The sequence below is a fragment of the Pristiophorus japonicus genome, chromosome 20 (assembly GCF_044704955.1).
Source record: "Pristiophorus japonicus isolate sPriJap1 chromosome 20, sPriJap1.hap1, whole genome shotgun sequence".
Taxonomy (NCBI): domain Eukaryota; kingdom Metazoa; phylum Chordata; class Chondrichthyes; family Pristiophoridae; genus Pristiophorus; species Pristiophorus japonicus.
The window spans coordinates 31,250,032-31,267,230 of NC_091996.1; the positions used below are offsets into that span (position 1 = coordinate 31,250,032).

Consider the following 17,199-nt stretch of genomic DNA (forward strand, 5'->3'; position numbering starts at 1 on the left):
GAGTGCGTTCCCTAAACCTCTCGCATTCCTACTTCTTCTCCCTGAAAAGTTTCCTTAAAATCTACTCCTTTTGGTTACTGCCTCAACCCTCCTACCACTGCACAGTGCGTTTTTTCTTGCGTGAGGGAATATTAAATTCTAAGTTGCTGCTGCTGCTGAACATTTATAAATGTTCTAGTTAATATTTTTTAAAGTATCCAATTTCTCAATCTGAAATTTTGAAAATGATTTGAGCCCCTATTTTGAGTAGAGCTGAATCTAAGCAGTACTTGTTATGTATGTAAACATTACCAATGTGTAAGACTTGCCACCAGGGGGCGCACCTGTGGGAGACCCAAGGGTCACCTGTACACCCTGGGCAAGCGGGTATAAAAGGCAGTCTACCATGCTGCTTCCTCACTCTGGAGTTGCATTTAAGAGACCAAGGTCACAACAGTTTGAGCTTACAGTATACAGTCTTGTGGAGTTATTCTGAACATAATAGTATTGTTTTGGACTAATCTAGGTTTAGTTTACATTATATTAATTAAAACTGCAAAAGTATGTGGTAGGAGGACAGAGTCTTTTGTCAACATCCAAAGTTACTTATAAGGTGGTATCTGAATTCATTCTAGTTCAAGAAATTATCATTTTGTTCTGCTCCACAGCAGGAGAAAATGATCAGAAGATCTGTCATATGCCTGATAAAAGCTCTCTTACTATGCAGACAACTCTGAAAGTGCCAGACATTTTTAACAGTTTGTTAGCTGTTAAAGTTAAACCTTTGAGTAAAGATGCCTTGCTGCTTGTAACATTGGGAAGGCTCTCTAACGACAACAACTTGCATTTATATAGCGTCTTTAACAGCAAAAACATCTGTAGGTGCTTCAGAGGCATAAGGAAAAAAATGGGGACTGAGCCAAAGGAGGTATTGGGGAGAGGGTGATTAAAAGTGTTGTCAAAGGGTCTTAAAGGAGGAGAGGGAGGGCATTCCAGAGCGTGGGGCCTGAAATAAAGTTGAGGACGATTTCACAGAAGCAGCAGCTAAATTTTGGAGCCTGATGCATTCCATCTACAAGGCAGCCACATGGAGTAATTGTCACATAGTCACCCCGTGTTACTGTTGTTGGATTTGGCTGCAAACCAATACAGGGTTTATCAGCTGCACTGGCCTTGGGCTCGGATGTAACTCCCTCTGTACTGATACTTTTTGAGAACAATCTAATCTCAAGAATGGGAAAAACTTTAATTTGCTACTTCTGATTCAAACTCATTGCACACCTGTACAAGTGGGGCTTGTACTCTTTTTTTAAAAGAAAGTTGAGATTTGGTGCACTGGTTGGTATATAACCATTGGGCGCGTGGAGTTGCTTTTTTTCCTTCCATGATAATTTCCTGAGGAAAATGCTGTAGAAATAATTATCCACAATATGCTTCTCACTATTACAGATCCGTTCTCTAACAATATATTTTAAGTCATTGGTATTTTGTGTTGCACTGAATAAAGCCAAAGAATAACATAAATTTAAAGTATATATGATAAAGAATGATGCATTGTTTTCCATTAATCACTATTTCCAAATAAAGATGCAGAAGTCTTCAGAATGTTACCAGACTATTTAAAACTCAATGAAATACAGCTGATATGGTATAATGTACAAAGTACTGTACTTGTAAAAACACACAGACACGCAAATGGAATTCTGCCAAGCAGAAAATTTTAAGACAGTTTGCTTAACCACAGGGTGCCACATTCTTACATGTTCCATGCTGCTGCTGTTTGCAAGAAAAGTGTTCTGTTGCTGCTAAAGAATTGCATACAAAGCTGATTATGTACTGATTCAATAAAGAATCTTTTGCAGCAGTCTTGGCTCCATGTTTCAGAGTTTTGTGAATTTTTATGACACTTGGGTAGTTAAGTAAAAGTCAAATCTTTGGTATTCACATTGCACAACCGTTAAAATATATATATAAAAAAGCTTTTATTTTTAAGCCCAATCAGTAGCGTTTATGTCTTGTGTCAGCCAATAAAAGTGAAGTTGGCATCTTTCTACATATTCAGACAACCATTAAAAAGATGATGTCTGACTTGTGCGCGGTTTTTAATTTTAGCCTGCTGGCTTTAATTTAGTAGCACAGTTCTGAGCATGTTTAAAGAATGGGGAGCATAGGTATGTTTTACTCTTTATGCAGTGAATATTTTGTTTACAAATAAAGTTTAATGCTCATAGAGTGGGGGTCGATTGCAATGGATGCTGGTATCTTGTTTCTGCTTCTAGTGCAAGAATGGCCAATGCCACGGATTTCTAGAACTGTATGAACACAGCTGCCTTTCTGCCAGAGGCTTTAGATTCAAGGATTCTAGTGTGGTTGGCCACCAAATAACCACTTTCAATAGTTGTCTGCACAATTCATCATGGCAGTGCCCATTGCATGTTGGAAAATAATAAAACCCTTGCTTTTGGGCATTGTGATTTGTTCTTTGAACTCCGTTTCCATTTCTCAATTTTTCTGACTTGTTTTTTTCCCTTTTTTTGCTGTTTTCCAGTTGACTTCTTGTCATGGGTTCCTATCGCTTACCCACAGTGTTGATTATTTGCCATAACATATGGGTAAGGGAAGGGCTCTATGGAGGAAATCCTGTAATTGCAGGAAGAAAGCAATAGAGGAATGCCATCTGATTGTTCACTAATGTTATAAGTGCACACAATTCCTTGTACATATCCCGATAATAGTCACTTTTCATTTTTTTCCTCCCTGGATATATAATCTATGTATCTGGCTAAATGTCCTAACATTTTGTTTATTGGAGCCTTGAATTGAGATGGTTTCAGTGAATGGTCCACATTATTGCATAATTGTCGAGCTGCATTTCAAGGAATACCCAATTTATTGCGGAGAAATTAAATTTGAGATAATCACTCAACTATCACTCTTCTACAGATTGCAGATGTCATTCATACCCCTTCTCTTCCCCTCATTCCCATCACTTAGCCGGCTTACTATTCAGTGGAATGTCTATCCGCTAAGGACCAATGCTCAGGCATTAAAAGCTTCCAAACCTGCAATTATACTCACTATTCCAAATAGCTTGGGATTCCATGTATGTGCATACATGTATTTATAAGTTATATAGTCTGTTTATTTCACAGATGGTATATAAAAAATTAGTTGGCAATTAACTGTTATGTATTCTGATCCAACTTACCTTCTAGGCCTGTGATTGAATTATGATTTAAATTGAATGGGCCTGAATTTGTGGTTGGAGGTAGATACCTCCGAACTGCAATAAATCAACGCACTTACCTGATGGTCCTGGATTCAAGAAGACTCGTAATCCTGGGCTTCTACGCGTAGACGTGTGTAAAGGCCCATGGATCCCAGGGGTGCATGCGGTTCGCAGGTGTCCCTGGGATCACGTGGGCCGGCCCAACCAATCACAAAGGGGATTCCCATTATACTTGTGAAAATTTCATTCACATACAGAATCCCCATAAGCTTAATGGGAATAACCCAAAAAACACATGTACACAACCTTGAAATAAAAAAAAACATTACATGTTTAAAATTAATTAAAATACAATTTCATTAAACATTTAAAACAAAAATTTTATTTTGAAAAATAGATTGAAACATTTTTTAAGGGACCAAAACTAACACTTATTTTGCAGGTTTTTGAATGTTAAAATTATTTTTAAAAATATGTATTTTAATTTCACCCGTACGCTGGTAAAAGATGGCCTTATGCCTGCTTTTACCAGGCGTAAGAATTTCATGGGCATTCGCCCAACTCTGTCAGTGAATGTCCATTTTGCACGCAGGTGGAGGATCTGTCAAAAGATTCTTGACAACTTACGAGTTCCGTGTTTTTGCGCATGCGCAGCCCATGCACAAACCCGAAACTTGCGGGGCACTTATGGCTGCGTACACACCGTGCCCCGGAAAATCTGGGCCATTTAATATATTTAAATAAATACAGATGAAACCTCTGTACACTCTTTCACACCAAAGTGACACGCCTTTTCCTTCACGTGCCCAAGCCCATATTTCACAAGTCACCAGCCCTAGAACTTAGAACATTTTGAATGTCATAAGGGAATGTTGAAAGCCACAATATTTTATATGTACCGTTTCACTTTTATAGTCGACTTGAGGCATGTCTCGATGTCTTTCGCTGTTTCTTTTTGTCAAATTCTATGTTGCCAGGTTAATCCTCAGTGACTGATGGAAGAGCCATGAGAGACAACTTGACTATAATTCTTCAGTCTCAGAGTTATACAAGATACTTCATGGAAAAAGTAAATCTGAAACAATAGTTTTGGATTTGTCAGTGCAGCAGGACAAGAGGGTACAGTTTCCAGTAAGGCTAGTTGAAGCCAAGATACTTGAGTCGTTTCGTTTTAACAAAAACCCAGCTAGATGCTGCAATGGGAAGATGGCAAGGGTCTGGAAGCATGCAATCAAATTGCCATTTTCTAATCTTAGTAGTTTTGTGACTTCTGCAACTGTGGACTATTTGGATCAGCCTTGGACTCTGTTGTGATTTGACTGGCGTGTTTATTTTATGATGTAACCTTTCCAGTTTGTACAGAAGGGCAGCATTATTACTTTAGCAGCTAGTTTATAGTTTTTGCTCTGGTTAGAATTCTAGGGAATTTTTTTGATTGGCGGTTTGTTTAAATCCTAGCATTTCCTCCCCCCGCTCATCTCCGATGTACTGGATGTCACCGAGTGGGCTGCATGTTTTCTTCTGCTTCTAACACCTGTATTGCTCCATGGTTTGACCAACAAGATAAGCACTCTGTTTTGTCCTTTGTGGGAAGCTCCACCTGCTGGATCCTCTGAAAAATGGTGCAAGTTCAGTCAAACACTTCGTCTGCTACTGCACCACAGCTTACATTAAACTGGTATTTCTGTAGCTTCGTGGGGTTTTCCACCTTGGAATGAAAGAAAACTTTAATTGTTGTATGTGTGCACAGGTATTTTTAACTGCGTCGTGGTGAAAGTCTATCGACCTATTGGTTAGTATTTAATACCGATTCCAGTATTCCTGACATTTGTCAATTTCCTGTAGAGATTGGATTTAACCAGACATTACAAATTCTGTTAATAGTTATGGCTCGGCAATTCTGCTTCATTTACAACTTGCATTTCTGTAGCGCTTATCAGGTATAGAAAAATGCCCTGGAGTGTTTGCAGGCTGGTGGACAGTGAGGGGGAGAGCGCGAGAAAGAAAAGGGTTAGAAGGGAGCAAAAGCACAGTCCAAGAGGAAGGAATGGAGGTTTTTAAAGACCGGGTGGTGGAAAGGCGGAGATGCTGAGGAAGGGAGTTTCTCGGCTGAAAACCAGAAGTACTCGATATGGAAATCCGCCCAGTGTACACCGAGACATAGGACCCCAGATCACAGAATTAGGGTGAGGCGACCCATGGAGAGTTTTAAACTGTATTTAGAAAGACAAACGTTACATACTATATTTTACAGTTAAGTAAACACTTAAAGGTGGATATACAGTAAATGACTTGACAAGTAAAATTGTGCGTAACTTGTATGACACTTTTCAAGGTATTTAAACTATAATTACGTAGAATATACACGACAGAAACAGGCCATTCGGCCCAACCAATCCATGCCAGTGTTTATGCTCCACTTGAACTTCCTCGTCTAATTCTATTAGCATAGCCTTCTTCCCCTTTTCCCCCTCATGCTTATCTAGCTTCCCTTAAATATTATTCGCCTCAACCACTCCCTGTGCTAGTGAGTTCCACATTCTCACCACTCGTTGGGTAAAGAAGTTTCTTCTGAATTCCATTTTTGATTTCTTGGTGATTATCTTATATTGACGGCCTCTAGTTTTGATCTTCCTCACCAGTAGAAACACACACTCTGTGCGTACTCTATCAAAACCTTTCATAATTTTAAAGTAATATTCTGAGTTAAATGAATGTGGACAGCTGTTTTCTATCCAAATCTCACTCTGTCTTGCTACCCAAAGTTTGCAGTTCCTATCAACAGTATTTACGATTAGAATGCCAGTTCTCTTAACAGGATGCATATTTTTGCTCTCGATTGCTAAGCAGCAAATAAAAAGGATACTCAACATGACTACAGTCATTAAATTGATGAAAATTGGATTAGTTATTCAAACATGTCTTGCTGTAAGAACTGTGAATTAGTAATTACATTCATGTATAAGGTATGTATTGTGGCTCCACAGTGACTTACTCGGTACAATGAAAATAATGAGTTCAACTTGCACCACAGCAAGGCTGTGTGGTTGGTCTGGCTGTTTGTTCAATATGTCCAGCTGCCTGTCCGCCTGCCTCTTGCTCTGATTATGGAGAGGAGGTGTACCCTTGTGAGGCGAGTGCTGCTCGAACAGAGCATATTTTATGACACAGAAGGGGAAACTTCAGGGATCAAGTTTCTAATCGTCTGAGGGCCTACTTTTTCTTAACACCAGAACTAACAAAAGGTATTCCATTCCAAATCTATACCAGTGGATCTGCAGATTGCGGACAATTTGTCCACTCAGACTTTTTGTTTACATACACTTTGTGGCCAAGTTCACCAACAAGTATCTGAACAAAGAAATAAAATAAGTTAGACCAAACGGGTAAAAAGAGCAGTTAACATTATGGAAAACTGTATGCGTAAAGTGTGTGGGGTAGGAGTGAAATGGACATGGGAAAATGTTGGGTGACGGGGAGAATAATTAATGCTAAATCCAGTTAAAACAAATATTTATTTTTCTGATTACATAAATGTGAAAATTAGCAATACAGTACAATTCTGGGCAGATTGATTCTGGAATGGTAACTTTAAAACAATATGCACGTCATAAAATGATGACAAATAGATAGTGGAATTCACTGAACCTGGATTCTGACAAGCATAATGTAATCATTTTTTCATGAAACATACCATTAGCAAGGCTTATGCCAACCAATTATTTTTGCAATCAAAAATTCTGTAACTTGTAACCATCTTAGAATTCGATCCACTTCTTAGATAAATATGCATTTAAGCTCTCGCTTATTATCATGGTAATGTCATGCTGAACAAACCCAGATTCACTTAGAATACAATTTCAAGCCAATATTTCAATTACCCCAACTAGTAACCCGAAGCATAAAAAGGTATTTGAGTGGAAGGTTTTCTTGGTGGGGATGTCTGTGGGTTGTTATTGATGTAGCAGTAATATTCTTCTGTGGAATAAGTTCCAAACTATTTAAATCACAGCTGTACTGGTTGCTCTACACTGTCGAGCAGCCTCACATTCATTACTGTGACCAGTTGTATGCGGTCAGATTAGTCAGTAGTTATAATTTTTATCAGTTAAAATGTTAAATCAGTTCATTATTTTCTGCTAATTATAGCGTTTCTACCTTTATGCCTCCAAAACGTTTGGTTTATATGTGATCTTCACTTTCCACTTTTTAAAAAAAAACGTGCTTTTGTCATATCAAGTTTGAATGTTTGCAAAGCATAATGCCTAAAGGGTTAAAGATGCATGTTCACCAAAATCAATAATGTTCTCTGCACAGGAAATCAAATCATTATGTGGATCAACTTTGTCTGAATTGACTTACTCCACTATTTTCCCATTTACCTAGCAGCTACAGTACTCTAGGGATACTAGAGCATGAATTGAGCACAAATTACATAAAGTTGCAAGCACCAATACTAGTGCTCTCTTACGTACAAGCACATCCTATAGCCGGAGGATGTGCTTTGCCTATACATTCTGCAGGGGGACTTTTAAACTAATTTTACTCTGGAATTTTAAAAACATTTTTTGTTGACGTGAATTAATTCCAATATGTACTTCTTTTTTTGTCTCGGGAGTATGGAGAATTGTCTTTGTTGTTGTTACAAGACTGAATCTGTATGCTACTGATCATCATTGTTTTTACTGTGTAATGCTGTTTCATCTGGATCAGCAGTTAATTCTAATTTTGTCTCAATTAACTACATTCATGTAATTGGGGCTAATAGAAGTACATCACAATCCCCTGCCAATATACTACATTTCATAATCTAATGACAGCAGTGATCTGACAAAACAAGTTGAAGCGTATGTTTTAAGAAATATTTGCTGTCACTTATAGTGTTCTGTATGTACAGCATCCCTTTTTTTCCCTCCTTAAATCTTTGATACTGTTGTCATGCATGCTGACAAAGGTTCAGCACAGTTCTAATTAGCCTCAAGGAACTGTTTGGAGTCGGGGATTTTTTGGAAGAATTCCACGCATTAAATTGACCCTTCTGCATGTCCCCCTATTATTCATAAGTTGATCTCACATAACACTGTGCATGCTCTGCTGGATGCTGGTAGCAGAACATCAGTAGCTGGCAGAGATGTAGCCTAAATTTGGGACATTTATCTTATTATGCTCTGTAGTCAGCCAAACTAGGTAGCTAATAAAATCACAATCAAAGCAGGCTCTCTGGAATTTGAAAGACCTTCTGATATTCTGGCAACACATCTAGATGGCAATTTGCAGCTAGTAGGAGGTTAGGGTAGAAAACTGCCTTGAAGCTAAAGGGTGCGCCAAATATTCTCCTTTTTTTTTCCTAACTGGAGGAGGGAAAAGGGGAAAGCCTTGAACAGTTCTCACTGGCCCTAATCAACATAACAGCCTCAGCTGCCCCTTGGATCCCCTGCCAGGTCCCTATCATCTTCTGATCAAATATTAATGTGTGATACTCTTCTTGCTCGCTAATCCAAAGCCAATTAATATTATCTGTCAATTATTTACAGATCCTGAGGTGCGGAGGCAATTCCCTGAGGACTACAGCGACCAGGTTTGGAATGCGTAATTAACTTTTTTTTACATGGCAAAATTTATTTCAGAGTCACTCAAGATATCACTGCTGTTCAGTTTAATGAAGGAGACAAATGAATTTTTGGGGGAAGAGATGGGGGTGATAATTAAGAGCCACTGATGAAGATGATGATGACATTGACAGTTTGAAAAGATATACAGTAGGAGGCAAAATTTGTAACTCAGCATGGCAATATTTCAAAGCAATTCTGTGAAGTAAAGCACATGCCAACATATATGAACAACAGATGAAATACGTTTTTTAAGTTTTCCTTGTGCCTGTTATCTGGCAAATAGCTGTTTAAATGACAAATTGGAAGTTCAAAGTAAAAGAGCATCAGTGACGTGACGCAAACAATGCCACTGTGAAATTTATGAAGGCCTAATACCTGATTGTCTAGCTTGCTGTAGTACAGTTTCTCTTGAACCAGTTCTCTTGATGGCAGTTTTGAAAAGATGCTGTTTATTGAATACACTATCCTATTGTAACGTTAAGTGTACAAAGTTTACTGTAAAATGTTTCTAATGCTAAATTTCTTTGAAACTTAAGAAAATATGATCAACCTTTCAATTTATTTTCCTCTTCCTCCCTAGAGCTCCAACACTGAGAGCGGACTGCGGATCTGTTTTGCGTTAGGATATTTTTGTGATGACTGCTAGGAGGCGCGTGAGAGCCGCCTGAGTTTCTTGTCCTTTGATCCGCCACCGTCCTTGTGGGAATGGCCTGAGCTCGACTCGATGCCTTTCTCCGATAGAATGGGCGAGATCTGGATCACTATCCTATATTTTAAATATTTATTCATAATTCGTTTTATTATAGATAATTGAAAATATTAAGTAACTTTACATTCAGAAGCCTCCCCCCCCCTCCCCCCCCCCCGCAATCAAATCTTCTGGACCCTTCTAATGAAGGTGCTGCTTCTTGTTGGAGTACAGTTCTGTGGGTGGCAGAAGTCTTGTGGTGCATTAGCGAAGTGACCATTCTTCGAAAGGGATTGCAAGGGGGCATTCAGCTGAGTCTGCCCTCCTCCAATGCACTCTGTCTAGTGGGAGTCGGTCCTAGCTCAGGGGTGCTGAGGACAATCCGGCTAAGACCAGTTAACTTAGCATAGACCGGGGGTCTCAGCCTTTTCCGGTCGGTGTGACTTATTGTAACACGTGATGCATCTTCCTATTTAACTATTGGGGAGCTAGAACATTTTAAGCACTGAGACAGTATTTGAGCTAACTAATGTTTATTATGTTGTTCCAAAAGAACAAATTATATTGAGCTTTTGGTTGTTACAATTATTTATAACATATCTTTACCTAGATTTTGCTAAAGTCATATTGTCTTGTGGACTAACGTCTTAAAATGTATAGAAAAATAGATAGAAAACTTTGTTAGCTCTCACTTATCCTCTTGTATCTATTAATTTTCCGAATGAAAACTTGATTCTTTTGTAAAGTCATTTTAAACAGGCTTTTAAAATCCACGTGTAAACTATGTGCTCTGTTGTGTGATCTCCATTGGTCTCTAGTCGTCTTGGGTAATCCTTGCCACTGGACCAAGACCTAGCTTTGTCAAGCCCGTGAGGTGGCTGGTGTGCAACGGTCACCATACATTAAAAAAATCCACGCACAGGCATCTTCCACCCTTCAGGATGTAGTTCGAGATCTGGATTATTAGTTCCTTCATTGAAACACCTGTGAACTCATCCCTTTTTGGCGTGAAAGCAAGTCATCCTCAATACGAGGGGCTGCCTATGATTGTATGATGGAGTCGTGGTGCACAGGTGCATCTGAATTCCACCCTCAACAGTGGTGAGGTGCCATACATTGATGTTCCATCGTAGAAATGGAGTACAATTTACCAATCTCCTACACCTCTTAACAAGTCAATTGTAGAGCTTCATTTAGAGGGGCTAGGGAACAGGATGCTTGCATACTTTCTTGACCAGGAAAAGATGTGTTTTGCAGATGGACTTCAGAAGAAATGAACTAAATAAGTTTATGAAGAGGGGGTCATCTAAGTTTATTTGATCATAATCGTGATGAGTTATATTTCACCTTTAACAAACCTTTCTCAATAATTAAATTAACATTAGTAACATTAGATAATTTACTGCAAAAGTAACATTTATAGGTGTAAAATAGATACTGTATAAACTTTCAAAAAAAAATCTTTATTTTTACAATTTGACAATTTCTTTAAAAAAAACCCCAGCTATTTGTGATGTCTGCCATGGAATAAAATTGTCCCATCAGCATCACAGTATATGCATTATCAAAAATAATGGATGCATGAGCGTGATTTCTCACCAGGGGTTTAGACAGTGGTTTTAAACTCCTTGAGCTTGTTTGACTGTATGATGTCATTTGAAGCTCTTGTTGTGATTGCTATTCTATAAATCACCTCGGCCACATCGTCTTTATTAATTAGCTAATCTGGAAGATGCTGCTTTTTTTAACAAAAAGAAGCTCAATTGTTCTCTTCGTGTTTTAGGTGTTTACACAAAGGACTTCTATTTAATGTATTTCTGAATTAATTGCTCTAAAATAATTTACTTCCGCCTCTAAAGATGTATAGCACATTTGCCATTGTGCAAATGTTTGCCGTAGTTTTGCACTTAATTGGAAAATGGTGGCCGCCTTGTCAGCAAGATGAGCCTGTGTGCTGGTTTGTCTGATAGAAGTAAACTTTACACTGACTCACGGCCTTGTAACTGCCAAAAGAAAAAATGATTTTTTTTTTTAAAGTATTGCTTGAAAAGAAGACTACCAAATATGAATGTGTCTGCTTGTTTGTGGGTAAAATAAATTTTAGATCTACTGTAGTCATTGCAGTGGATCAGAGGCTTCTGCCTGTGCTGCTACTACCAGTGAAATTTTATTCCTGAAGGTCTTTATACTACTGCGGGGGACTCTGTCACAAATTATTGTGGCTCTATCCTTTAGAAACAGAAAAAGCATGTTAGATCGGCATCTGTGACTGACTAATGATGGCCAGGCTTTTGGCTTCCCTTGAGCCACAAAGCCATTGCTGCCTTTAGAGAGGAAAAAGCATAAGAAGAAAGGGGAGGGATGAAAGGGAGTCACAAATCTGTGGCCTCGGAGATGTATGACTGCTAGGCTGGTTGTCTGCGTGGTATGATAATCCATTTTGATCTCCTCAGTCTTAATTGTCTGCTAAAGACAAATGGGCAGTAAAAGTTCATCAGTTTCATCTTTGCTTCCCATTTATGGGCAGAATAAATGAGCCATCACTATAGAAGGAAACCTTTCTTTTTGACACGGAAGTAATGCAGACCTGATGTGTTATTAAAAGTCTTTCTCCCTCATTATTTTAGACTCTTAGTGCTGATAGATCTGTGTTTCATGAAAAATGTAATCTGAAATGTAAATAAGCTGTTTGATACAAAGAGATGATGTAACAAATGAGTTTTGCACATTGTAGAAACCTTGCTTATAATTATTTACAGAGTGGAATCTAGTCTTTCATGTGTGTGTGAATATTTACAGCAATAACATTATGATGTATAGCAGTTAAATACATAACTTATAGCTGTGATTTTATTGGGATCTATAACAGTTTGGTGCAGTACATTATCATTTTAAAAATGATTTGAAACAAAATTGTTGTTCTAAGAAATCAGGGAAAAAAGTTATATATTGAACAGTATCAGTTCTTTTTGAAACTTTGCCTGGATGAAATAAATTTTCAATAGTGCAAAGTATAAAGAAGGACTGATTTTAATGTTTAAACAAATAAAAATATTTGAAAAAATGTAATGTAGTCAAGATCTAGGTCATGTGAATGATAGTCTAAACAAGTGTTTAATCTTTTATTAAACTTGGGGTCACAATCATTAGGATAAAGTGTAATGCCTAATTAAAGCACTAAATTTTTGAAAATAGCTCATGAGCATTATTAATCATCATCTGTTATAATGCACCCCATCCAGGTGATTAACAATGTCTCTCCACAAAGGATGACATTTGCATATGCACAGACCAATCCCTTATTTTCAGTGGGTTGTCAAGTAAATAAAAATCTCATTCCAAGCTCCCAAAATGTCAACTAAATTAAAGCACTGACCAAAAGGATGCAGAGTAAAACAGTATTGAAATGGTTTCCTCAAGTGTTTCAGCAAGTAAATGAATCACGTGTGTGTATGACTCAGCCATACAGGTAAAAAAAATCCCAGGTTCACTCCCTGGTCTATGCTGAGTTAGTTAATTTTGGCTGATGCAGGGGTGGAAGCACTATAATTGGATTTGGTCTATGTGGTTCATTTTCCCCTCTCTTTCTAATAGTTTAACAATACCGTACATTTATATAGTGCTTTGAACATGGCAAAAACATCTCCAGTTGCTTCGCAGTTCAAGGCTGGACCTCTGCCTGACTGCGAGGAGAATTAGAGAAGTGATTAAAGTTGTATTTGTCGAAGTAAGTTTTAACGAGGTTTTTCCTCCATGGTGAGGGACACAGCAAAGTGAAGGGGTTTGGGAAGTTAACGGCATGTTCTGGCTCACTCTAGTTCCTGCTCCTGAATGCTACTTTGTAACCACTGCTGGAATGTGTGAATGGATGGGTGAGGATGAAATTAGGCTCAGCTGTGATGCCTTTTATCATAGAAATTTAGAAATTTACTGCACCAAATTCCACTTATGGAAAAAAAAAGTCATCTAGATGAAACACCAGAGGGCTACCAGCATGCATGGAAGTGAATCACTGTCTTCAGGAGAGTAGGGGAAGAAAGATTGTCAGCAGTATTGTTTCTGAATCATGGCTGGATTGTGGTAGGATTTTTTGTGTGCTCAGTATTTTCACCTGCAAAATGGCTGCCAGTCAGAATCTGAAATAAGGATTTGCTTGATCCACTTAATTGTTTCCCTTGTATTAGAATACAACAATGGGCTAAATATATTTTAAATGTTGGAGAAAAATGACATACAAGTTAGTTAATGCAGAGAGCCCACCACTTCAATACTAAATATATTAAAAACAGTGTTGGAATGCAGGTTTAATTTCCTAAAACTGCTGAGTTTTGGGTGTTCCTCCAAACAGAAAGGATAGGAAAATTATAGAGAAAAACCTAGTTGGCTAGTTAAAGAGCAAAAGGGTAACCCAGAATGGCCACCTGAGTGCTGGAGCAAGGTGTGGTGAGACTGAAAGAGGGGAGGAGAGAACATGTTTCCTCCTTGAGTGGTGATGAGCACCAGCATGCAGCATCACAGGAAAATTTCCAGGAAAGTAAAACTTTCTTGCAGTGAACTCTGATAAATGAAACTCCACTGAGGTTTGGGGGGTGGGGAGGGGAGGGGAGGGGAAGAGGGAAGAAGTTGTCTAGTGCCTTAACTCATTTATCGTGCGTGAATGGAATAACATTCATGTTTATGATAAAATTGCTACCTGATTAGTGAAATTCTGAACACAAATATTTGGCTACATGCACCATAAGCAGTGGACTATGATGCCTAGTTCAACAACAACAACAACTTGTATTTATATAGCACCTTTAACGTAGTGAATCATCCCAAGGTGCTTCACAGGATTATTATGAGAAAAAAATTTGACTCCGAGCTGCATAAGTAGAAATTAGTGCAGGAAAGAGGTATGTTTTAAGCAGCGTCTTGAAGGAGGAAAGCGAGGTAGAGAGGCGGAGAGGTTTAGGGAGGGAGTTCCAGAGCTTGGGGCCTAGGCAACAGAAGGCACAGCCACCAATGGTGGAGCGATTATAATCAGGGATGCTCAAGAGGGCAGAATGAGAGGAGCGCAGACATCTCTGGGGAGATTGTGGGGTTGGGGGAGATTACAGAAATATGGAGAGGCGAGGCCATGGAGGGATTTAAAAATAAGGATGAGAATTTTGAAATCAAGGCGTTGCTTAACCGGAAGCCAGTGTAGGTCAGCGAGCACAGGGATGATGGGTGAGCATTCATGGAAAGCAGATCGTAAAGCATTCTGTCTCTCTCTGTGTTGCTTCAATATTTCAATTACACTTCTTTAGATACAAGAGGATAGGAAATGAAGTAACGGAGAGTGCATGAAATTCAAGTTCAACTGTGGACTGCAAAAGGTTTCAACATTACAGGTTTTCTGTGGTCAGGCGTAATGAGAGTACATAGCCAGTTTCAGCAATGCAACTTGCTGTTTTCATCATGTTATCCAATTGGTAATGTTCAAGTAGTCAACTGGTGAAATAGTTGAATTGGAGCGGTTAATGACATTCTATTATGGCTGTTGTATAAAAATAATCAAATCTGATCTTTTTGGAGAATGGTTACAGGCATGACTAATGCTCGCTTAGGCAGGAAATTCTGGCTAAATTGCCAGAATTGCAAGTTAGATGGTTTACTGTATCAATGGAAATGAACTTTAATGGGGACATGCAAGGCCATAATTAATAACCAACATCACATAACCCACATGTATTGCTGTAGATAGAAGTAATTTCTGAATATTCTAGATAAATATATGAGGATTGATTTGATTTCAATAAAAAAACTCTTGATTGTTCGAAAAAAATAACTTGATCTACTGAATAAAAACACAGATGATGGAATTAAAAATGAAATAAAGAACACAATGAAAAGCAAGAAGAAATTGTAAAAATGGCAAAACTTTTAGTGAGGTTAAAGGAATAACTTAAGAGCTACTTTCAGTATATTGATGGAAATAGTTTACTCAGTCTAAAGTTTCAAGTAGTTAGGTTTATTTCTGTGTAAAATACAGAATACTTGTAAGTTAGCTGATGTGCATTGCAGTTGATTCATGTCATCCAGTAAACCCAATCCTTAGGCTGCTGCCACATTCAGGGAAACTCTCCGAGGTAACACAGTTTTGCATGGTTTCAGCCCATGCACTGTGACATTGAAAATATTACAGTAATAATGCTACTGAAACAGGAATAGTTGTGCTATTGTAGTTTTACCTATAAACTACAAACTAAATATCTCAAACACCATTTACATAAAAAGAAACATCTTCCCAATGTTCACTTTGTAATATCCTTTTCATTTTCTTTTTTTTTTTTTATTGGCACTCTCCTAACCTAACTTTTTTTATTATTTGAAGTTTCAAATACCTTTTCCCTTCGGCCCCAACACAACGGAGCCTACATGAGTAAACTTGACACAATGATACGGGAGCATTTTCAGTCACCTTTTCTTTTGTAAACCTACCTTTCTATTCCAGTAATATTTTTATCTTGACAATTCTCCAAACCCTTTCTTCTCATTAGTTGCCAAGTATAAATTATTGATGGTAAAGAGAAATCAAAGGAGACTGAGATGGCATGCTTATCTCCACTTCAACAGCAAAAACAGGACTGTGTTGTTATGTGAGTGAGTACTTTTCAAATTTCTGCAGATCTGTTCAGAGAGTTTTAGAATAGTTTTAGTAACAGGTGCTTCTGTTTCTTACAAAATGACAACTTGCACTTATTTAGTGGTTTTAATGCAATTAGATTACCGGGCTTCAAAAAGTGGGGAAGGGGAAGGAAAAGGGTGTGGAGACCAAGCAGTAGGCAGAACAAAATCAGGGAAGGCGACTGAAGCCGTGATCGAAGAGATGGGTGTTGAGGCTGTTGAAGGCAGGGAGAGATGTCATCATCATCATAGGTGGTCCCTCGAAACGAGATGACTTGCTTCCACGCCAAAAAAAGAACGAGTTCACAGGTGTTTCAATGAAGGACCCGAACTACATCCTCCAGGATGGAAGATGCCTGTGCGTGCATTCTTTTAACGTGGGGTGGCCGTTGCACACTAGCCACCACACGAGCTTGACAGAGCTAGGTCTTGGTCCAGTGGCAAGGATTACCCAAGATAACGGCAGACCAGCTCTGCTGCACGGACCTAATGCGCACACATATAGGAGTGTGGGCTGGTCCGTGCTGCCCCTGGCCCCAAACTCGCGCCTCCCCTGGACCCCGATCATGGCCCTCCACAGTGTCTCGCCGCTCCTTCGCCCCGACCTCACTGCTCCTGCTGTACCTGCCCACGCTCCAATCATCGACCTGGATCTTGATGACATCACTCTTCACAGCCGTTGCCCTCCTGCACTAGCTCGCGCTGCACCTTGCAGTGGCTTCCACGCTGCCCATGGCCGCCGCTTGCCGCTCCTTTTATGGCCCCGACCTGCCGCTGATGGTCTCTCGCAAGTAATTTATCCACATTCTGACCTAGGCTCACTCCCGCAGTCCATTGAGGAAGTTGGAATGAAAAATTAAGTTGCTCAAAAATAGGAAATGGCAAAGGCTTTAAACTAGAAAGACAGTGCAAGGGATCTACAAGAAATAAAACCAGCCTAAATATAAACAAAACAGGAATGGAGAGTGGAAGAAAGAGTAAAGAAAGGGAGGGATTGATGGCCATGGAATAAATAGAGTTATAGAACAGGAGTTTAAAAA

The 17,199-nt window shown here is 38.9% G+C and overlaps 1 protein-coding gene across 8 annotated transcripts in view; it reads left to right on the forward strand.

Moving 5' to 3' along the window:
* dennd1a (DENN/MADD domain containing 1A) overlaps positions 1 to 17,199 on the forward strand; it is a 604,632-nt gene that overhangs the window by 123,598 nt on the left and 463,835 nt on the right. For all 8 annotated transcript variants that reach the window (XM_070862693.1, XM_070862695.1, XM_070862694.1 and 5 more), the window contains exon 3: positions 8,743 to 8,786. In XM_070862693.1, coding sequence (XP_070718794.1) covers positions 8,743 to 8,786 — 44 coding nt within the window. The remainder of the gene's footprint in view (positions 1 to 8,742; positions 8,787 to 17,199) is intronic.